Source organism: Ambystoma mexicanum, chromosome 1q (assembly GCF_040938575.1).
Source record: "Ambystoma mexicanum isolate Mex_15411 chromosome 1q, UKY_AmexF1_1, whole genome shotgun sequence".
Classification (NCBI taxonomy): domain Eukaryota; kingdom Metazoa; phylum Chordata; class Amphibia; order Caudata; family Ambystomatidae; genus Ambystoma; species Ambystoma mexicanum.
In genome coordinates, this window is record NC_090922.1 from 708033495 (window position 1) to 708057068 (window position 23574).

Sequence of the window (23574 nt, forward strand, 5' to 3'; positions counted from 1 at the left end):
CAGTCACTCTTCTGCCGCCTCCTCTTCCTTCCCAGACAGAGCAGAGGGCCCATCACCTTTACCCACAGTGGGGTCTTCATTTCTCTGCCTTCAGGCCCTGTGAGTCAAGATCGATGACCGCCTGTTTGCTTCATTATGATTTCATAAGAGGACGATTGTTGCCAAACGGGCATTTCCGGGTGGCTGGGTCTATGCATTTAGAACAGTTTTGAATTGGCCAATAAGGACGTCCCTGAAGGGATCATGGTTCCTTCTACCGGGTTTCCTATGCCTGCTACTGCATTTGAAATGGGCGTTTCATTGTTGACACATGTGCTGCGCCGACCTAGTCCTCTCTGAACACTTTTGCCAGGCATTGCTATGTAGCCCCTGAGCAGTGGAAGGCGTTCCGCAGAGTTCGTTCTCCAACTATTTCTTTTTTAAATGATGTTTGCTCCTCATACTTTCTGTCGAGCATCCTGTAGTGTTACTGCTTTGAGAGCTTTATCTGTGGGAGGAAAGTATTCATTTGAAGAAAAAAAAGCCTTGCCTCCAGTAATGTTCTTTCTGATGTATATCTTCTCTTCCTGCGATTCCTCACCAGCCCTACCTCCTACCCACATGAGTGTGAGGGCCATTTCCTGGTACTATTATTGCGTTGTCAGAGTGATGGCAGTTGCATTTGTTTGACCTTAGTTGAGCGCAGTAATATGGGTGAATCTGAGGTAATAGTGTACTTGCGTCTCCATATATGTGGCTTTCCTCCGACATTAACGAGAATGCCACATGACAATTAAATGCTCTAAGAAGCCTTTTTCAATGACACCATTGCTCAATGCACTGAGACCCCGGCCAGGGCCTTCTGTATCTATAAGGAGCTCAGAAACCCTGCTTAAAATAAGGCTTCTACCACTGGAGCTTAAGTTGTGGTAAACAATCTGGCCTCCTCCTTGGTCAGCAAGGTTACAACTATTGAATCCACAATCGTGGGTCATGTCCTATCCACTGGACCGTCTAGTCAAGTCTATACCTGCTCTTCGTCCACGATTAAAACCGACATTATCACCCTGGTCCCTTCACTTACACCACGTTTACCCTGCTACTACTTGCATGTTAGTTTTTCCCATTGGCTAAAAGTCACGGATCTTCCTGTTACTTATGAAACGAGCTGACGATCCTGATGTCCTGATCAACTGCCAGCCTGTTGTTATTACACACTTTGTAGGCTAGGTTCGAGAGAAAATGGCCGCCCCCCCATTATGCACTATTGGGAAACTCATAAACCTCTTAATTACCATCAATCACGGATCCAATCCACAGCGCCTGTTTGAGAGACAAACTCCTTGGGCATCAAGGTGCCCGTCCTCCTTGCATTACTTCACCCTTATGCTGCTTTTGATAGTGTCAGCCTCTCTACGCTCCTCTTCGGGTTGGAAATATCGTTCATTATCAATGCAGTGGCCTCGGGCGGATCACCTCTTTCTTACATGACCCTGAGGTACACTTGAGGTCCGGCCGCTTCTTCCTCAGCACCTACACTTATAATTGTGGAGTTCTATAATGCTTGGCTTCTTGCCCGTGGCTTTTCAATGAATACCTCAAACCTTTCACTGACATCAATACGTCTTTCTCCTTCTCTTTTCAAATGTATTCTGATGACGCCCAAATTGCATTTAACTTGGGTCGCTCTGCCCCGGCCTCGCTGCTGATCTCATCCTGCCTTATTCGGATTCAAGACTCTATCGAAAATAATCTCTGCCTTAATGCTGCCAAGACTGACATGATCTACTTTGGATCCACTTTTCCGTCATCAATTCCCTTCACCTGCCACCATGACATGCGCTACTACAGTCACTGATGCAAGAAACGCATGGCTTTGCTTTGGCGACCTTTCCACCTTTATGCCTGGGATCCTAGGTCCAGCTAAAGAATTGCCCTTCACTTACATATGCTCAAGCGCATACGCCCCTTACTTCATACTGCCCACAAAGTGAAAGTGACGAGATCCTTGCTTCTGTCAAGCTTGAACTACTGCAGCATTATTCTTTTTAGAAGCTTTATTTAAACATGACAATGAAAGTAACACAATTAATGCAACAGTAAACCGTCTAGTGACAATTTCTCCGAATCCCCCCTCAGTCCCCACCCACCCTCTCCCCTTTGAAGGGAAAGAAAAAAGACACGAGAGTTACAGAAGACCGCTTTGGGCTTCGGATTTTTAAGTTCCAGTCGTTTGGCCCTGACAAGACAGTGACAAGTCCTACTCCCTATAGTAGTTCAAAGTCCAAAATGTCCAGCGTTGTGCTTTCAGCTCTCATATTTTTTTCGGTGCTCCCTTCTTCCCGGGGGACAAAATCCACCCCCCCCCCCCCCCGCAGGTATCAAACACAACCAATCAGCATTTTATATTCAGACCATCATAAATGCCCAGCCTGCCATACCCAACTCATTAAAACAAATTCAGATGGATTGATCCTGCATTTGTGGAAGCAGGCATGATCTTCACATCTCTATGCTTCCTCCATCAAACTTATTCCCTCTTATTAGACTCTGGCCCTACATATCTGATGAATAAAATGAGAAAATACTGCCCTGTTAGACTGCTAAAATCCATGAACTGCAGGGCTCTCGTCTCTGGTCTTTTCAGGAGAAATACATTTGCTGGTAGCTCGATGAACACTACAAGTGCAGACACAGACACACACACACACACACACGCACGCACACAATAAAGCTATTCTTGCTGTTCACTCCCCATGATAAGAATTAATTGTTATGGCTTATGAGGTTTTTATCATCAGCTGTATATTGTTTGTATTGGTTTTTGTGAGAGAAACATAACACATACACTGCAACACTCTCCGTCCACAATTGCACAAGCAGCCCAACATCTGTTGGTCTGCACAGTAGCACATGGTGAGCAAGAAAACACAAAACGTGAATGAAACTATGTGGAGTGGGACAGGGAAACTGGAACCTGCAGGGATAAAGCCCTGCTCCAGCAGGTTCTGTATAATACAAAATTCCCTTCATCCTAAGCAGTGTGGGCCTACAGTCATGTGGTGACTGTTATGACCGAGGTGGGGAAAGGGAAGAAAGGAAGACAAAGGAAAGGACTCAAATCACAAACACTCACCTGACCACAAACATCTTGACGTCGAAGGCTGTCGCGAAGATCAAGCCTAGGCCAACAAACGGCAGAGCTCATTTACGCGATCATCCAAATCAGCTCAGCTCTGGTAGTATTCATTCATTTATTTATCTAAGTACTTTCTTGCCATCTCCATCTGGACCAATGTTAAAAGCTTCACTCTCCACTGTGTACACAGCCTGGTTAGTTGCCATACCAAGGAATGCACATTCCTAGCAGCCAGTTGCTTCGAGGATTGGATCTCACTCCCCCTTTTCATATCCACCCAGAATGCCTTCTGTTTGTTTCCGCTCAAAGCATATAACCTCTGGACTGATGGTCTCCTAAAACCACCAATAATATGCCATCCTGCCCAGCCCCCTATTGATTTGCTCTTTTCAGTACTCTTATGCGCTCAACTCGTCCATCTGATATCGACAGGTGGATGGTCGGTGTAGGATGTTGGAAAGAGATGATCCCATGTGGGACCTTTTATCCTATCCCTTTTGCTTTCTGTGTTGCTCCACAACCCTGAGGTTGGCAGCTCTGTTTAAATGTATCATCCTCTTCTGTCTGCTCTCTCCCCCAGTTCCCATATCTGCTCACAATGCAATGTGCGATTGCTTGTGAACAAAGTGAAGAGTACATTTGTGCCTCTTTAATCTCCAGTTTGTCTGCATTCCTGTGTTGTTCTTCTAGAAAGTCAGCAGCGTTTTCTCCCTTTTGGTAGGACCATGGACTAATTGCGCCATTAGACTGATCCACGTGACTCTTTGAGCTCAGACATGGGCTCGGCTGCGCAGCTTGGAAGGCTCTGATTCTCTAGTAGGAGAGCTTGGCTTCTTCCACTCATGTCTGTTGGGAGGAGTAAGGAACAACTTTTGTCCGTGTCTATACTACGCTTCCTAAATTATCCTGCAATGAACCGTTGCTCCAGACGAACTTGCCACAGGACAGGTGCTGATAAGCCCATCAAAGTAAATGTGTAAATATCCCTGACCCCTCACATCCATGCATTTTCTGATGCACCCTCATTGGTAGAAACTGGGATTTCACGCGTCCTCTGCCTCTCCTCTGCTCCCCACAGTACAAGGTGGGCTGCCTGTGGCTCACACTTGTCTTCAGATCACCATTGCTCTTCATAGTCTCCTGCTGGTTAGGCTTGTGACCATCCAGTTGCCATTGGTCCCAATGCAAGTGTTCGGATGAAGTCCACCCAGCTGTGTGCACTGCGCCTTCGGAAACCAAGCTCGCTGGGTGGAGCGAGGAAGGATGAGCAGGGTGTTGCTGCTGGATGAAATTCTGCACACAAAACCGTCCTCCTTTCCTTTCCTTCTGTGTGCGTGGTCTTCTCTTGCCTGCATGTACAGCAGGTTGGGCTTGGGGGGTCAAGGCTTGTGTATATGTCTGAAGAATGATGGTCATAGTTGTGCCATCTTTCATGGACTTGTGTTTCAGCAGTCTCATGACCTCTTGGCATAGTCTTCCCTCGTTTTCTGAAATATATTGTATCCAATACTATTTTGTAGTGTCTGGCTTCCATTAGACAGAATAGCTGAATCCGAGGCTGGCTGTTCACTCTTGTGATATTATAGTCATATATGGCCAAATAGAAGTTTGCATTGGTAGCTATCAACTATGGGGACATTTCCCATCGAATCTTTCTGAGTAGAAAGAATCCAAATGTAAAATGCTGTCCTTTGTTGATGGCTATCCATTTACAAGTTCATCTTATGTGTGGCCTTCCTTGTGCTTAGCTATCCCCCTGAACCACGTGCGCCGCGTGCAGACAGAGGAGATGTAAGGAAGGCATACACAACAAAAACAAAATACCTAGTGTGCTGCCACGCTCCACCTGCCTCCCTATGGGGTTTTGTTATCCCCCAACATTAAGGTAAGGTAACCTTCTGCCATACCCGTCACCTCCTTCAGTGTCCATCCGCCCCTAAACCCAAACCAATCGAGCCTTTTCACACTTCCACATTCTCCTAACTGCCCCGTGGGTGGGCAACTAACAGCAAGCGATACCTGGCATTCTGCCACCCTCTCCCACTGCCCTGCGCTTCCCTCCACCCGATGCCAGCACCGCTCCCTGCTCGATTAGGAGGCCCAGGTCTGTAAAGGTAGCAGGTCCGCAGCTCCCACTCAGTCAGGGTGTAGGACGGCACCGTGGGAGCAGTTCCACAGTCTGTTGTGATGGGCCAGCTATTGGCTGCAGTGCTATCACGCCAGTGCAGTATGGGTTTTGTTTTCCACTGGCGTGAAGTCATTCCAATGGAATTCCATATTTTTTAATCTCCGTTGGGTATAATGGCGTCGAATGAAAGACATGTACAACAAAATAATTATGCATCGCCTTTTAGAGGTACTGTCCCAAAACTCAGCCGGAAGTTTGACATCTCTTCATGCGCTTTAATAACATCAGCTTTCATCCCTAAAAGAGGCACTTGTGACTAGGCCAGCAAAGGCATGAACCAGGCCTGCCTCAGAAAATAGGTTTCCTTCGCCGATGCTGCAGCGAAGGCGACATCACGCCCCTCAAGGGACTGCTTTCACATCTCAAGGTTCGGTGTGATCGACAGCTCAGCTCTCATTGTGTGTGAAATCACGTCTAACACTCCACGAAAAGCATTGACATTATCGAGATCTACGGTTCTAGATTAGGTGTGATTAACACAGGGGTGGACTGGGAAGCAAAAGAAGCACTGGAAATAATGTTCAAAGTGGCCCCATATTACACCTTTTCAGCAAGCCCAACCCTTTTCCTATGAGAGAAAGTGTAACTAAAATAGGTTAGCACTCAAAAGCTGCCCAGGGTGCAGAGGCCTACTGGGAAACCTCCAGAGTTCCTTATAGGCCAGTCCACCCCTGGATTAACATAAACACGCGAAGGTTAGTCGACGTCTGCATGCAGTTCATTCGATGTAAATGTATAAAGGTCATCATGGCCATGCAACGTCCTGGAGAAGCAGGTACCCGAGCGGACACGCAGTCGCTTTTTAAGTCCTGTACTGGTTGTCCTTGCGGTTCTGGTGGTGTGCCTATGGGCAGCAAATGTATACTGATTTTACTTCTTCTCATTCCACAGGTGAACCATCCATAGGGCAAGACAGTAAAGAGGTACAAGTTGGCATTCAAGACCTTGGCTATGAGACCTGTGGAAGAAGTGAAAATGAGGCGGATCGCGAGGAAACCACGAGTCCAGGTAAGACATGGTTGAACTGTCAGGCATACACTGGCATGATTGCTTTATGTATTGCACAGTGAAACTTGCAGTATCTTATAGGTTCTGCGCCAGAGGGAATCCACAGATTATTAGTGCAGGGACCTGCTGCTGCAGCGCATGCAGCGCACTGCACAGAGCCTAAATCTATTTCAGAACAATGTAGCTCTGCGTTCCAGCACTCCCCCTTATGTGTTATTGCCTTATTACAAACGGATACCATCATATGTCTTCATGCAAACGAACCATGACAGATCACAGGACACAGGAAGCGGTGAGTTATATAGGTACATTCTTTGTTAAATCATATCCGGAATCTGTGCCAGATTTAAATTCACAAGTATTGATGCATCTCACAGTGCTGTGCTTTTTGTTCATATATCTTAAATCATATCAGCAATCTGTGCCAGATGCATATTCCCCTTGAAAACCTTGAAGCTGATTGATATTAATGCACAGGAGTTCCTTTGAAATCACAACTATTTGCTAAGAGATATTTCAAGGATCAACATAATGAACATTCAATATTTCAGAGCATTATTCTAAAAAAAAAGACATTTTATGTCCTTCTCATTTATCTTCTTTCTCTAGTTGTTACTGGGCAACCTATTGAAGCAATCAAAGTCTCACATAATATTAGGACAAGATTACATTGAGACAATATATTTGCCTATATAATTTCTTTCTTAAACTAATCACCCTTGCCTTGATAAAGACCATCGAAACAAGTCTTGTCACAGAACTATGATATGTATCAAGACCTGTGCATATACATCTGGTACAGATTTCTGATATGATTTATCCAAGAAAATATCCATACAACCTACTGATTCCTTTGTTTTGTGATCTGTCCTGATTCGTTTGCCCGCAGACATATGGTCATTTCTGTTTGGACTAAGGTAAGAATACATAAACTAATGCGAAGCGCTCTAACACAGACCTTAATTTTTCTTAATTATGATTGCTTTTTGATGGGGAGGGAGAAAGTCTCTGTGGACAGAGGAGTATCAAATCACCAGTGTTTGCAATGGTACACTGACAATGTTCTTTGCCAATGTCATGTCATTCAGATTCTAACAGCCTTTTGCTGTGCTGTGCTGTGTAATTAAGGGACTTGATCCATGCCTCTTCTCCGGTTCCTCCTTTACATGAGACCAGGACTGTTTAGAATACAATCATATTCCATGTTGCTCCCACAAAACTGGTGAGTTGTAAGACACAGGGGAAAACAACCTGGTGACTCTGAACATTGCACAGCCCCGCACGTCAGAGAACAGCAAACCTATGGAGAGGGGGCCAAGGCTGGCAGTGGAAACCTAAGAGGACAGCTACTAGTGCATTGAGACCTGACGAGACACTGCACGCATGCACACGTGGTCTTCATGCCACAACAGAACAGAAGCGTGATGGGTTACGACTGCACACGGAAGAGCGAGTGATTCAAAACAAGAATTACGGACACGTTAACGATGGAAGCAAATCAAAAACACAAAACGCTCAAAAATAGTGGAAGGGATCTATATAAGTGTGATCGCCTAATTAACACAACGAAAACTTCATTAACCAAATTGTTCATGAGTGATATCATTATTTTTCTTAGAGACTTGTCTAGCCTCTGAAGAAGCTCACTGGAAGGGGCAATAAGTGATGGCCTCCCCAAGTGAAACACGTATTAGGCAAATGCAATTGCTACAAAATGTAGATATATTTGAGATGACAACTTATTGAATAATGCGTGTTAACTGACATGGAAATTGGAAGTGTTTTCCCGGATATTTCTGGGATGTTAAAATTGACAGTCCTTGATTAATGGACAATGCAGTAAAGATCATATAAAGATTGAACAGTTACATGAATGTTTGGAGTATCTTTTTTCTTCTGCATCTTCAATTGGGCGTGAGAGAGGATTGGTGATTTAGTTTTTTGCATTGAGACTATATTCATGTCTCTCTCATGATTTGCTTGACATTCAAGCTTTGTTAGAAGTTGAACCGTTTAAGTGCAGGAGTGGGCGGAGCCTACAATAAATCCTTATGGTGTACAGGAGGGCAGAGCGACCTCTAACGGGTCCATGGGATCAGAGCTCACCCTCGAGTACCTTAAGACAAGATAGCTGCACCTTGAGGTGGATGGGGTGCTGGATTCACATACTCCAACACCAATAAATAGGGACAACTCAATGATTCGGCAAAGAGACTGTAAAGTTCATCAAGTTTTATTTCAGGCAATGCTGACACAGAGCACAAACAGCATCATGGTCAAGTACACAGACTCCACCCCCAGGCTCAAAACGGAGCTCCCTCTTATAGCTCTCAGAGGGAGCATCCTGCCCCCACTCTCCCTACACAAGTCTAGGCAAACTCATCGTTAAGCATTCGGTCACCGGGCAATTATTTATTATCTCAGTAACCCTTCAACAATGAAATACGTTCTGGTACATATCTTTTTTTCCCGATGCTCTGCCCTGAACATGGCTACTGCAGCTGGAACTTTTCGATATGGTTCCAGACACGGCCCAATTAAATGTCTGGTTTCTGCCCAGTTGTCAAATTTCTGAAGGCACGGCATCCTTGAATGTTTCAACTTTAGAATTACCTCATTCTTCACACTCTGAATCATTACTTCATTTCACATATTTTAGCAACATTTTTAGTTATATGCATTTCCCGTAAAAGGCATTTGTCAGAGCTCTTTTCTGTCTGTGTACAGAAAACCTTAATGTGCATTCTGTACCTTCTCTACTTACTAAACCATGATAAAGACAATTTCGACCTTATAAACATGACACTTGTTAGAATATAAATATCGGATACCATTATGACTGTTTTCACATCATTTACTATTCTACATCAGTCTATACAGATTTTTCTGCTTAGCTTTAAGGGTGGGGCTGCCCCTACTGCATTCAGTTGTTGGCATCTTATCTTCAGTTTAGCTCCTCCATTACATTTCCCCATCTTTAAATTTATTTGTTTGTAAAACAATAACTTTGAACCACATCCAGTGTCTATTCTCCTTGATACTTATCTACGAACATCCTATCACAATCTTACAATTTGTCACATACTACCTTATTGTTATTCTTCAAACAAAACATGCGTGTGTCATCTTCTTCCATTTAAGCCCCATTTCCTGTAATCATTTGCTTTAAAATAACTGTATGCAGCAGATAATTTCACAGCCATTGTGAGACTCGAGAGGTTGGTCAAACTTTGAGGTAACCCATTAGCCCATTGTCTCTTCATATGTCATACTTTGTCTGTAACTCCCACCCCAACAAAATACAATCTCTCCTTGATCATCTTCTTCTGCCCATGCATATAAATATATCGTTTTCACTCTATCTCACACTCTTTCTTCTTCCGTATCTTCCGCTTTACTAGTCTTTAGTTTGGCATTGGTGGACCGTCTGTGCCCTGTCACCTTTATCCTTTCTTTTGAACTGTTTTCACAGTCAGTCTCTCAGGTTCCTTTGATGCTTAGACCAGGAGACCATTGTCTCTTTTTCCCTTTTCACAAGAAGTTCATTTTTACTAGAGTGTCTCTCTTTCAAAAGGTTCCTTGTTTGAGTCCAAAAGAGGGGATGTTTCAGCATGGGGAGGCAGGCTTGGGGGAGTCTTTTGCAGACACAATTCAGCGTCAGGCTTTCACTGGGTTTCTCTATGACCTCCCTCTTTCCTCACGCTGTTCAACATTAATTTCCCAAGGCATACAGGCATACAGGTCCCTTGACGCATAACTGTAATATAAAACGGCATGAGTTTCTTTTGTAAATTAAACATGCCTCTTCTATTTAACACATTTCCTACCAACCCATTTCCTTAACCTCTCTTTTTTGCATTGGCGCTAATACCTTATTGCCTAGAAATTCCCTCTTATTTGATACCCCTGCCTCCTAGACAAAGCTAAAAAACATTTTCATTTAAATATTGCCTTTTTGTGGGTCATTTTCACATTACAACCAAAATACCCCCCATTCCTAGCTCGGTGTCAGCTGGCTACAACCGGAATTTTTTTCAATAACATATATGCTGTCCTTTATGGGACACATTTTTCCCCTTCCGGGTGCCACATGCAATCCTAAGGAGACACAACAATTAAAGAAAGACGTTGTCTTCTTTTCTGCTCTTCTAGGCACGTCCGTAGTAGATGACAGAAATGTCCTTCGGGATCCCCATCTGTAGAAAGTCAAAATAGAGACAAAGGTCATTCGAGCACTGGCAAGGGGTCAGGTTTTCTTCACAACTTCAACCACTTTTCCTCTTTTTCTGCTATCAAAAAATACTCTCTGGATCATTCTCCCCTATTTGTTGGTGCACATAAACAACTATTTACCAACCACCCAGTGAGATACTTAGTTTAGGCTTGGTTCTTTGCTCAGCTTAGCTACACATTCTTGCTGGTTAGCTGCACATTCTTCCTCAGCTCAGCAGCCACTCTTCCTATTATTTTCTTGTCGTTGGTTGGACCATGGTCTTTGCTTGTGCTTTGTGTTCATCCTATGGAGACAAAACAGAGGCGTTTCGCTGCACACCGTCCCTGCCTAACTTAATCTAGCCTTCCCCTGTTTATTTTTTTTCTCGACTATGGCACCAATTTGTTCCCACAATGTTTGCCGATTCTAATGATTGCCTACCCCTATCACAACAATTCTTTTGGCATTATGAAGGCAAAAATAATTACTCACCTTCAATGTAACTTCTGTTTTCTGTGGTTATCTGAAATGGCCATGTTGTCATCTATTTTCTACTCTTTCCACACCTGATTGCACCTATCTTGGGAAAAACACCTAGCACTTGAAGACATTGGCCCTCATTATGACCCAGGTGGTAAGTTACCGCCTGGGTCGTACCCTTACCACCATGGCGTAAACTATGTTTACGCCATGGTGGTTGGCGGATTTACCGCCTCATTCCAAGGTGAGTGGGGCGGTAAATCCCCATTTCCCATTTTACCCTTCCCCATTCCCATTTTTGCCCCACAGGGCATAATGGGAATGGGGAAAGGCGCTAATTACGCCACCGTAAATTACGGTGGCGTAATTAGCACCAAGGTCCCTTTGCGGCATTGGTTTTAACGCCTGCAAAAAGCAGGCGTTAAAATCACCATCCCGCAAAGGGACCTTGGAATCAGGCGTTAAGGGTCGGCGCCGTAAACCCCTTAAGGCCTGGGTCCTAATGAGGGCCATTGTGTCTCTTACTACCTCTTTTCTGTTACTCACCTGGATCCTCTTACTTTTAGCGCTGATCAATTCAATATCCACACCCCTTTGGCGTGAACTAATATTATCCTTTTCTTTTTCTCCCTAATTTTAAGGCCATGCAGACATTTCTCATTCTTCCATGCAAAAAGGTCCATAACTTTCATCTGTAAAATAAATCAAAATTGTTACATGCACTCAAATGTTGTTTTTTATTTACCTCACTATATTTTCTATACATGGCTTGTGTGAGTTTCCTTTGTTTAATTAACCCACTTTTTGTTAGCCATACTCCTTTTCTTGGTCTTCCTGGCCCATGAGGCTTTTGATTGCGCTATGCCCCTTTTTTGCTGTTGGCCAGAAGACCTCATAAGTGCTATTTGTTTTCCAACCTTTGTTTTTTATTTTTTTGTCCGTTTTATGCTTTTCAGTTTATCCCCTATCCTGTTATTTATTTGCCCAATTGTTCCCTTTCTCAATTTTCTTTAATTCATTTTTTATTTAAGATAACCAATCATTTTTCATCTTTCCTGATTTATTTATTTATTTATTCTGATCCTGTGTAACAGTGGCCCAAATTCTCCCTTATGTTTTTTAATCCTTTATTTTAATCATCTCTTATTTAGTACTTGTGTCTTCCTTGTTCCTATTGATTTCTAATTTGTCCAGGGATAGTTTGTTATTCCCACTACTTCGGGTGATGTCCTCAGTGTCGAAGCACTGGGTGCTCTCTGGACGCTCGTCTTCCCCCTTTTGGGGTATTTGGTCCAGCCCCATTTCATCATATATTCTATCAGTTGTTTCCCTGATGCTTCTGTTTCGAAGTCATCATCAATATTTTCCCTAGATTTTGACTGGAACTGAATCGTACACAGGGAAGAATTCTTCAATGTCTTCCCATTCTGACACTGGAGCAGGTTTTTTTTAAATTCTCTCTCCAAATATTCGAGGTCGCGTGCCCTCTGTCTTTGTTTACGTTCGTCATCAAATCATTTGCGCTTCCTCGCCTCTTTTTTGACCTTATCTTCTTCGCTTCTTCTTTCAATTCTACATTCATCTGCCCTTCGAACTTCCTCATCCTTCTTTCACGTTTCCTTTGCTTTTCTTCAAACCTTTGCTGTTTCTGTCTGTCTTGTTCATAGGCTGCTCTCTGGTTGCAATCGAGCTGCTTTTCTTGCTCTTCACAATATAGTTGTTCTCGCCTCAGCCTATCTTTCCTTCTTATCCTTTCATCTCTCAACTCCTTTTCCTCTCCTTCTCCCTTCTTTGTGCCTCATCTGACTTCTCTTTAGGTCTCACATCATTACTTCCTTTTCCATCGAGTTTCAGCAATATCTGTCCTCCCATCCATTCGTCTTTTTGCGAATGCTATCACATCAGTTCTGTCCTCACTTCCTTTCCACTTCTTTCCCCCTCTCTTCTTATCGAGAGATGCACTTGTCTGTGTCTAATCCCTTCCTTCATCATTGCCTTATTGCGTCTCCCCTTGCCCCTCGGGATTGTGGGGGTTAGATTCTGGACCTGATCCTTCCCTTGATTCTCATCACTACTGTATGTAGGTGACTCATATGCTGGGTTGCTGTACCCTGTGGCTGTTTTAAGCTCCCTGAACGGGTAGAGTCCCTCAGGCTTACTTCCCTCGGTTCTTGTTTCAGGCAGGCCAGGTGTCGCGGTAGGCGTCTCACCCATCCCCCCCTTAGTGCATACATTTAGTATCCAAGCTGCTGGAGGCTCTTCCTCCATTCCTTGTTCTTATATTTTTCACAATTTGAGAACAGCACAGCGTTTTCTAATATGTGGCATGCAAGTAAGTTGCCATGTGTTGTAAGACGGCTTTAGATAAAGACCAATTTTGTGGCCACGGCATAAACATCTTGTGGGCAGTACCTTTAACCCACTTGGTGCTATGTTTCTTAAGCTTGGGTGTGTGTTTCGACAGTTGCTTACATAAGTGTGCTAGCGGGATAATTTCTTCCATGCTTAAATCTGCTTCTAACAATACTTTCATACAATTTTGACACTCACACAATATGAGCGAGCACCAAACACTGCAAGCTCTAATCCAATCTTTTCCCGCAAAACTTCTGTATCATCAATTTTACTCAAGAACATCAATCCATGTGCGATTCCCTCTCAATTATGGAATCGCGTAAAACCCTTACTTCGTTCCAAAATGCAGAACACATTTTCTTACATGTGACATACAATGGAACATGTATAACATACACTTGACAGACTAGACAAACACCAGCTGGACACAAATACCTCTGCCTTCTAATATGTACCCCGACATGGAGTTTAAACAAACCCCCTTAACGACGTCTTTAAACATGGTCGTAGCCTAGTTGTCCCCTATTATGTGGGCTCTGAGTTCACGTTTCTTCTGACCGCTGTATTCAATCGCAGGAATAAGGCGTATCCTCCCTCTTTCTTGGGTGTCCACCCCAGTATCCTCTCTCTTTCTCGGGTCTCCACCCCAGTAACCTCTGTTTTTTCAAGTGTCTACCCCGGTATCCTTTCACTTCTCGGTTGTCTGACCCGGTATTCTTTCACTTCTTGGGTATCTGACCCGGTATCCTTTCACTTCTCGGGTGTCTGACCCGATATCCTTTCACTTGAATCACTACTGTCCTTCATGATTCTTATTTCATTCTGCTTGTTTCTTAATCATTTGCCATATTTACCTATGTTATGGCTGCCTTTAATTTCCTGGAGGTCATCTGTCTCTACCTCTTGTTCGGAAATGTTCACATAAATTTGCGGCCTGCGCCTGAATTTCGAACTATTTTCATTGTTTCTTCACCAGGTCCTACAGCTGGCTACCATGCCGCCACAATAATAAAATCTTTTAATTTTCACACAAACAATCTCCTCAAATTGTGCTTGTGTCTAAATGGGGCATATCCTACATAAAACATGCTTTCCTTCGTAACCTAACCACTATCATCATGCTTTCATGCTTTGTCATTTAAACCTTTCTTCATCCATCCAAATCCTATGATACCAGAATCTCAACTGATCGTCTCAAATCAAAAAGGTTCTTCCCTATTAACAGAATGTTCCCCACTCTGGCCGTCAAGGCCTCATAATTGTAAAATACCACCTCTGGCATAACACCATTCAAACTGTCCTATCTCTCACGGTGGGGCTCCTGAAAAAAGGACCTTTAGGAGCACCCCAAAACCCCCTTTAATACATTTGTGCTATCCTTGAAATTCTCCAAAAGTAGGTCACAGAGGACCCAGTACCCCCTTCAACTTCCGAGGGTATTCTAAGTCAAAATAATAGAAAACATGAATGGCAATGCCTGCTCCTGCCCGCATGTTAGTTAAAAACCCTGTGTAAAATCACTTGCTCCTCATCTCATGATGTTCATCATTACCTCCTTTAATTCCACCACTATTTCTGTAGCTGTGAAACAACCCTTGTGAGCGTTGCCTCCACTCACCCTTGTTCATGCCATGCCAGATTACATGCTACAGTCTGTTTTGTTGCACTTATTATTTGAGTGCCATTGCTTCCTTTTCACTACCACATCTACTACTGCCACCGGCCCTTTCCTTTCCCCGCAATACTTACAAAACCTGCTCATTCATTTCCTGTGTCATTACCAGTGTTAAATTGTATTACTACACTGTCATCCTTGCAGGCATTTTTCAAAAATCTTCACAGGCTCTAAAAGTGTGGAGTGATGCTGTGTGCAACTCTCTGTATTCTTCAAAGGAATATACATTACTCTGGCTACCCGTGGAGAAAAGGTTAATTTTAAAATCACAAATGTATGTCTCACACAGCACCAGTATATCTAACTGATGCTATTAGTAGGGTCAGTTCAGCCTGACCCCAACAAAGTCACCATGTCACTCATCAACAAGTCCCATTAGCCAAAAGAGCTAGTGTCAGAGGGCTAAGCTTCCCCGTCTTGTCCCCAAACCATGGAATGCTTTCTCTAGCGAACTTAGCGCAGAACCATCCCTCATTTTTTCACAAAACCCCTCAACCCTACTTTGGTAACCTACCCCTATCATTCCCCTAGCGGTGTCTATACTCATCCCCCTGTTGCAAAATTAACCTATATGCTGTGTTTTACTCAATCTCTACTCTATCGAGTGTGAGCTAAGCATGCAGCTCATTCATTGTAAATACACTATATATTTATCTGTCCTATAACTACAGGCGAAGCTTTGCCATGCAAGCCCTTGTGTATGTCATTTTATTGTAATCTGCAAGCCCCTTCTTTGTAATAGCACCACGATGTCTAAGGGCTTCTGTGTGCTCCATGAATTCGAATACATAAATAATTAAAGGTTTTTTTCACGCATTCAACCCTTTCCTTTCTACTAAGAATCGCTTATTCCTTGCCAAACTGCAGTAGGCACCAGAGACGATTTTAAGGAAGGGCAAACGGGGCACCTGCCCAGGGCCCCCACAAAGCTGCCTGATCTAAAGTAAGATTCAATTTTTCACCAGGCTTAAATAGCGCACGCCAGGAGATTTTATTGCATGCTGCTGAGGCTCTAAACCCATTGCCTGTCTGTTTTGACAAGTACTTTCTGCCTTGACCAATTAATCGTGTAATGCTTTTTATTTTCACTGTGGAATACATAGTTTGGGTAGCACGATCTCTGTAGCATTATTTCCTTCCTGTGGGAATATTGCTGATCACATAGCCAAAGTTGAAATCCATATTCATCCACGATGGTTCAGAAGTTAGCTCAGTGTGTTAAGCACTCATTGCAGAGAGATGTGTTCCTATGAAAGATTAGAAGGGCACATTCCAGTAAGGCTGGCTGAACCGTCCCTCTGTCTGAAGTTTATAAACATACCTACATATTTACTTGGTTTTGCAGCACACGAGGTGCAATTAACAGCACTGTTCCTGCACCAGATAGGGGTTGGAATTAGATTGTTCAGATGGGGCATTCTTAAAACCTAAGCAATCCCTTCAAAAGATGTGCATAAACTATTAGTCCAAGAGGTAAATAAGTATGCAAATTCAAGACTGTGCAGCCAAAGTGTTCATGCTTGTATCCTGGCTTTGCCAGCAGATGATACAGGGATCCTGGTCAAATCATATAGGATCCCTTGCATTACTGTGCTGTCTTCTGTGAGGTTTGCCTACTTGCATTCTGGTGGTCGCATCGTTTAGCTCATTGCTTGGTATTTCTTTTTGTGTAGGCCATTTGAGTGGCAAAAGCCATTGTTTTGGAGCTATTTAAAGCTTAAAAATATGAAGGACGTACATAGATTAAATCTGTTACTTCACATCGAATGGTATGCTGGTACTGCCCTTGATGATGGAGAGAATAAATTTAGAATCATTCCCACTTTGTGTAACACCCTTCTGTAATATTTTGGTTTTAAAATTGTCAGGTTTGGAAATGCGATTTGTGTACTTTGCAAGTCAGTTTTATAAAATTACATTGTTTTAGTACATGTTAAGAACTGGAAGAGAAAGTGTTCAAATGCAGGAATTGCAATATTGGTACACATCCCAGCTTCACCCCTTAAACACTGAGTGATCCTGGGCATCTCATGTAATCTTTTATTGCCGGACATCTCAGAATTGCCAGTCCCTAAACCTTTCAAAACCGTCAGGGTGATTTTCTTCTCAGGGTATGCTCTTCATAAAAAGCATTGCTCATAGTTTCACTGGCGATAGGGTTGCTTCCACTAGGATAGTGAGCATTGACATACTGCACACCACAGGCACTTGTTCCCTTGATCTCTAGTGGCAACACTATTTGAAAACCATGTCCCACTCCTACTCTGTCTGCCTGGATAGAGACACCTTCCTGGTAGCTTCCAATCTGCATTCACTATCCATGCTATGCTATGTACAGCTTTCTCCTTCTTTACGGTTTACTCCATCCATGCTTGAGCACTTTTGCATTCTCTGAGGCGGCTAATGTGAGGTTTCTGCCTATTCTGGGTTATATGTACCTTTTTTACATACAGTCCTTCATTAATACTACAGGCTGCATACCTTCCCGGATGCTATTTGATGAAATTGATCTTGTTTCTATACTAGAAGAGAAGTAACCTCTTCGTAGATTGCTAATGTTGGCCTTCAAATGCTACTTGTTTATCATTCTGATTAGAGCAGGAATGGAGAGGTTAGGGGACTCAAAGGGCGTAAACATGCTTATCTTGAATGCTGCAAGGCAGCATAAGTATGTATCACAGAGAGTAAGGCCTTTATGCAATACTGAATATTCCCATACAGATGCCTCTCATAAGACAGGAGAGAGTGCACAGGCTATCAGTAAACTAATGCATTTCTTTGTTAAACTCATTGGCAGCACGCAAAGAGATGCCTTTCTGTCCACACCTTTTCATCCTTGTCAGAATGACTCTAATTCTTCTTTTCTCCAATGTATTCCTGCACTAGCACCATTGCATCCTCTGCACTTGCGCCAAGAAAATGCCACTGGGCTAATGTGCGTGTACACGTTTAAATGACTACCACTGAAAGGTGTCTATTAAATTCACACCACAGCTGACATATTTTTCTAAACTCAAGTGCCAGTTAACCTTTTGAGGCACATTCAGACAATCTCTGGGGCTGTCCTACCGTGAAAACACAAATTCATTTTCCTGTTTGCAAATAGTAATTTGCAACAATGCTCAGAATGCTTCTCTGCCTTTCACACCTTGTTTCCACATGAAATAAAGCCTGTCTTTTACAGTACTCGTTTGGGTGCGATAAATACAACCTTGCAAGGTGCGATCATTTGTTTTTCTTTCAACTTGGTGCGATCGTTAAGCTTGGCAGAGCTTATCTTACAGAACTGTCAACGCACATTCCATTCTTCATAAATCACTGCATTCATTCTCGTGGGCCATAATGAAAGCATGTTTCCTTTCTCTTGTCATCCCACTTACCATTAGTTTGGTTCTGTTTTTTGCTTAAAAACCCATTCAAAAGGACACTTCTGCACAGTGCATTTCTGGCCAGAAGCCCTCTCATTTGAGCTCTCGCCTTGCTTAAAAACGAAAAACACAAATGCTATTCGTGTGCAGTCGGCCCACTTCAATTTGCTCATAGTAACATTTTTTAAATCTCAGATGGTTCTTAACTATGCGCTAACAGTTTTCTCTAATTTTATATTCAACAATGTTTGTACCATTGCATCTCTCTCTAACAAAACTGTAGTCTAAGCACAACATCACTCTTCTCTCCTTGTCTCGTGTTCCCAAAAACATTCCCAATCTACAAAACAACCATGCCTATACTTTTAAAATTCATTTTCTAAAGATGTGCTTAGTTTCAAACTCACACACAGACTGAAATTCCACAATACTGCCCTTCTTATCTCCCCTCATCAAATCCTTTTTTACACAGGCACCATTCTCATTAATCACTGTAAACCCAATGCGATTTTCTGTTCTTTCAACTCTGCACAGTTTCATTGCCCACACACAATGAACAGCCCCTTTAAATCACTTATAACTTTGTCATTTAAATGCGAAAAACTATTGTTTACAACACGATTCATCAGTTATCTTGTCTACTACGAGGAAATCACAACTATAACTCCATAGCTGCTGGTTTGAATTTTTTGTGATGGCTTACAGTGCAACAGCTTTTTACACTTATCTCACAATTGTTTGACTCTTTTGAGATGAAATCACCACAAATTTGTTTGCCTTAAAGCATAGCATCTGATAATCTACCTAATGTCAATTTTTGGCAATTTCAAAACCTTGGCTGGACGCCAACATTTTTTTTTATTTAGCTTGAAAATATAATTTTTATATTCCAATGTTTTTACAGTGCACATAGACAGTTATGCCATAAACTGAACCACATGAACAGCCATAACATACAACAATTAGACACACAACATAACATGACATGTGACAAAGTCAGACACGACTCTGGCCGACTGTATGCATGTCTGCCCCTCATGAATATTTTACTCTTGTTATTATTTTTTAAATGCTGTTAATGTTTTGGTTTGTTCCCAAATCTGGACTGCCATTGTTCTCTTTCCCTGAAAAATTACCACATATATACTTACTAAATGATCACCCTGACATTACTTTTCGTAAAAGTACATCCATTAAAGATCTACTGGTGAACAGCTACATGACTGTGGAAAAGAATGATACAAGCACCAATTGGCTTTCCACTACAGGAGTAGGCTTCTTCAAATGTACCAGGTGTAAAATTTGCAAATATGCAATAAACTGTAAAAGTTATGTCCACCCTATATTGAAAAATCTGGTCTACATAAAAAGCAAAATTACATGTGAATCAGAGTTGGTGGTGTATGTCTTGATGTGCCCATGTCTCAAATGGTACGTTGGAAGTACTAAATGTAAGTTAAAGATACGTATCCTACAACATGTCAGAGCTATCATCAATAAAGACTGTACTTACCCAATGGCGAAACATTTCCCTGAAATCCACAATGGAGATCCAGCCAGCCTAACATGTTTTGGTGTACATAAGGTCATTCCTGGCCCCAGGGGAGGAGATAATGAGAGAACACTCTGGCAAGAAGAGACTACATTTATTCTCGATTATGAGAGTAAAATCCCTGTTGGCCATAACATTGATGAGGAGCTTTATACCTTCCTGGGAACACAAGGACTCTATTACACATAGTATAGAAAGCCCAGGAAGGTTTTGACTTTGAATGACTATATATTGTTATACTTTGAGTTTGGTTAAGTGTGTAAAACTTCACTTTCTTTTTCTTTTAGCTATATGTATTTTTTACCTCTCACTTTCTTATGGTGACTTGTACTATTGTCTACACCATTTATCATCAGCATGATATCCAAGTAGCGGTACTCTTTATATTTTATTCTCCAACTTTTTAATATCTAAAATTGTGCAAACTTATTTTTTAGCGCCAACATTTTTTTTTTGTTCTGTATATGCACATCACACTTCTTGTATATATGCCTCATCCATACCATGCCAAACATATTAACCATAGGCATGCATTTTTTCCAGCATCATAATTGCAAGTAGATTATGGGAACATGTCCTGGCATTTTACATCTATGATACATATGGTTGATAGGAATACAATATGCACTTTATATCATGTTAACGCTGCTCAGAAAATGTAATGTGAATGCATTATACACCTTATATTATGACATTGTTGGTCTCTTTTTTAAAAAAAAGTGATATGAATTGAATCGTCGGAATGTGTTTTTGCACATTGAAACACCTATGCAGATTGAAATATTTATCAATGCACTAGGTATGCACCATGCACTTTATACAATGACAATGTCGTTTTGAAAACGTGATATGATTTTTAATTACTGGAGTGAGTTCTTGCAATCATTATATTTATTGACTTATCCAGCATAACGGTGACATGCACATGCAATCCATGCCAACGGCTTGGAAACACACTTTCCAATTGCACAAGGTTTGGGAAAAAATGTCTCCACTTAGATGTATTTGGCATCTTAAAAGTCATCAATGGTAATGGATTTTGCATTTCGAAATGGATCGTATAAATATCTTTTTATTTATTTTTATGATTGCAGAAGTGTGAAGTTTTAAATTATGTACATTATAGTACAGGCGCTATTAAAATATGCACAATAGAGTTCCGTTTTAAACATTATGGATACACCGACATGCTATTGGTTAACATGCACATGTGACATTGTGAACATCATGCACTGTTCCTTTATAAATTTCAAAGGCACGTTTTTTTCTGCCTTTTTAACCATGAGAGCATTTTGCCGCAATTAGGAAAATACTCATTTCATCTGCGATAGAAATTAATGGGCTTTAATTGGGCATAACACAGAGATTTGTAATCTTTGTTAGCAGCCCAAGCTAAAATGGCCACTAGCCATGGTGTTTACTCTGCAAGTCACCTTTTCTATGTTTTCGCTGTGGTGTGTGTTTTTTATAAAAATGAACTTCCTGTTGGTGAAAGGTAACTGTGAACAAGCAACTAGGTTGTGGCGAAACGCGTCAGGCTGCCGTCTGGCAAGACATTTTTTCTGGGATAATTTGAATTTTAAAACTGCTGAAAATGAAAATAAAGGTTGTTTAACAATGCATCCTGTGCGCAGTTTTTGTTGACTGTTTCCTGTGATTAATAATTTGGAATACCTTGTGTGGAGTGCTGCTCACTGAAATAGCGTTTTGCATGCTGTTTAACATTGCAATATATATATATATATATATATGTGTTCCCCTTTTGCCATATTGTTCTTCCTCCCCGTGTCCCTTTCTCTATCGGCTAGGGCAGTTGCATTCTGCCCCATCACTATCTTATTTTCTATCCCCTTTACTCCAATTTTATCTTGGGCAGAACAGTATGGCTCACCTTAGTCTCTTAGACTTGATCGTCCTGTCCTGGCTCTTTTAAGATGCTTAAATCATAGCAATTTTTCTGTTTCATCACTCGCCTTTCCCACCGTTCATCTCCCGACCCTCGTGATCACCACCTTCTTCAGGTTTTCATCTGGTCAACTGCCCGTAGGAATGAGAAGGGATATGTTTATAAAACGGGTCCCTTCAGGTCCCGACTGTAGTCTCAATTACACTACCATTGTATACAGGGATCTTCACAGTCTACTCAGCTGAAATGGTGAAGGACTCGTGATATTGCCAAAGACCTAAAGTTACTTTGTGTCGACGGCCAATAGGTGTCTTGTTTTAATCAATAACCATCCTCTTGCTACCAAGTGTACAGGAGGGCGGAGCGACCTCTGACGGGCCCATGGGATCAGAGCTCACCCTCGAGTACCTTAAGACGAGATAGCTGCACCTTGAGGTGGATGGGGTGCTGAATTCACATACTCCAACACCAATAAATACGGACAACTCAATGATTCGGCAAAGAGACTGTAAAGTTCATCAAGTTTTATTTCATGCAATGCTGACACAGAGCACACACAGCATCATGGTCAAGTACACAGACTCCACCCCCCAGGCTCAAAACGGAGCTCCCTCATATAGCTCTGAGGGAGCATCCTGCCCCCACTCTCCCTACACAAGTCTTGGCAAACTCATCATTAAGCATTCGCTCACCGGGCAATTATTTTTTATCTCAGTAACCCTTCAACAATGAAATACGTTCTGGCACACATCCTTGTTTTTTCCCGATGCTCTGCCCTGAACATGGTACTGCAGCTGGAACTTTTCGATATGGTTCCAGACACAGCCCAATTAAATGTCTGGTTTCTGCCCATTTGTCGAATTTCTGAAGGCACGGCATACTTGAATGTTTCAACTTTAGAATTACCTCATTCTTCACACTCTGAATCATTACTTCATTTCACATATTTTAGCAACATTTTTAGTTATATGCATTTCCCGTAAAAGGCATTTGTCAGAGCTCTTTTCTGTCTGTGTACAGAAAACCTTAATGTGCATTCTGTACCTTCTCTACTTACTAAACCATGATAAAGACAATTTCGACCTTATAAACATGACACTTGTTAGAATATAAATATCGGATACCATTATGACTGTTTTCACATCATTTACTATTCTACATCAGTCTATACAGATTTTTCTGCTTAGCTTTAAGGGTGGGGCTGCCCCTACTGCATTCAGTTGTTGGCATCTTATCTTCAGTTTAGCTCCTCCATTACATTTCCCCATCTTTAAATTTGTTTGTAAAACAATAACTTTGAACCACATCCAGTGTCTATTCTCCTTGATACTTATCTACGAACATCCTATCACAATCTTACAATTTGTCACATACTACCTTATTGTTATTCTTCAAACAAAACATGCGTGTGTCATCTTCTTCCATTTAAGCCCCATTTCCTGTAATCATTTGCTTTAAAATAACTGTATGCAGCAGATAATTTCACAGCCATTGTGAGACTCGAGAGGTTGGTCAAACTTTGAGGTAACCCATTAGCCCATTGTCTCTTCATATGTCATACTTTGTCTGTAACTCCCACCCCAACAAAATACAATCTCTCCTTGATCATCTTCTTCTGCCCATGCATATAAATATATCGTTTTCACTCTTTCTCACACTCTTTCTTCTTCCGTATCTTCCGCTTTACTAGTCTCCATTATGACTGTTTTCA

General features: G+C 42.0%; 1 protein-coding gene across 14 annotated transcripts in view; it reads left to right on the top strand.

The window, feature by feature from the left end:
• Positions 1–23574, top strand: part of PDE4DIP (phosphodiesterase 4D interacting protein) — a 1465918-nt gene that overhangs the window by 1319155 nt on the left and 123189 nt on the right. For all 14 annotated transcript variants that reach the window (XM_069641322.1, XM_069641325.1, XM_069641324.1 and 11 more), the window contains one exon: positions 6198–6314. In XM_069641322.1, the coding sequence (XP_069497423.1) occupies positions 6198–6314 (117 nt within the window). The remainder of the gene's footprint in view (positions 1–6197; positions 6315–23574) is intronic.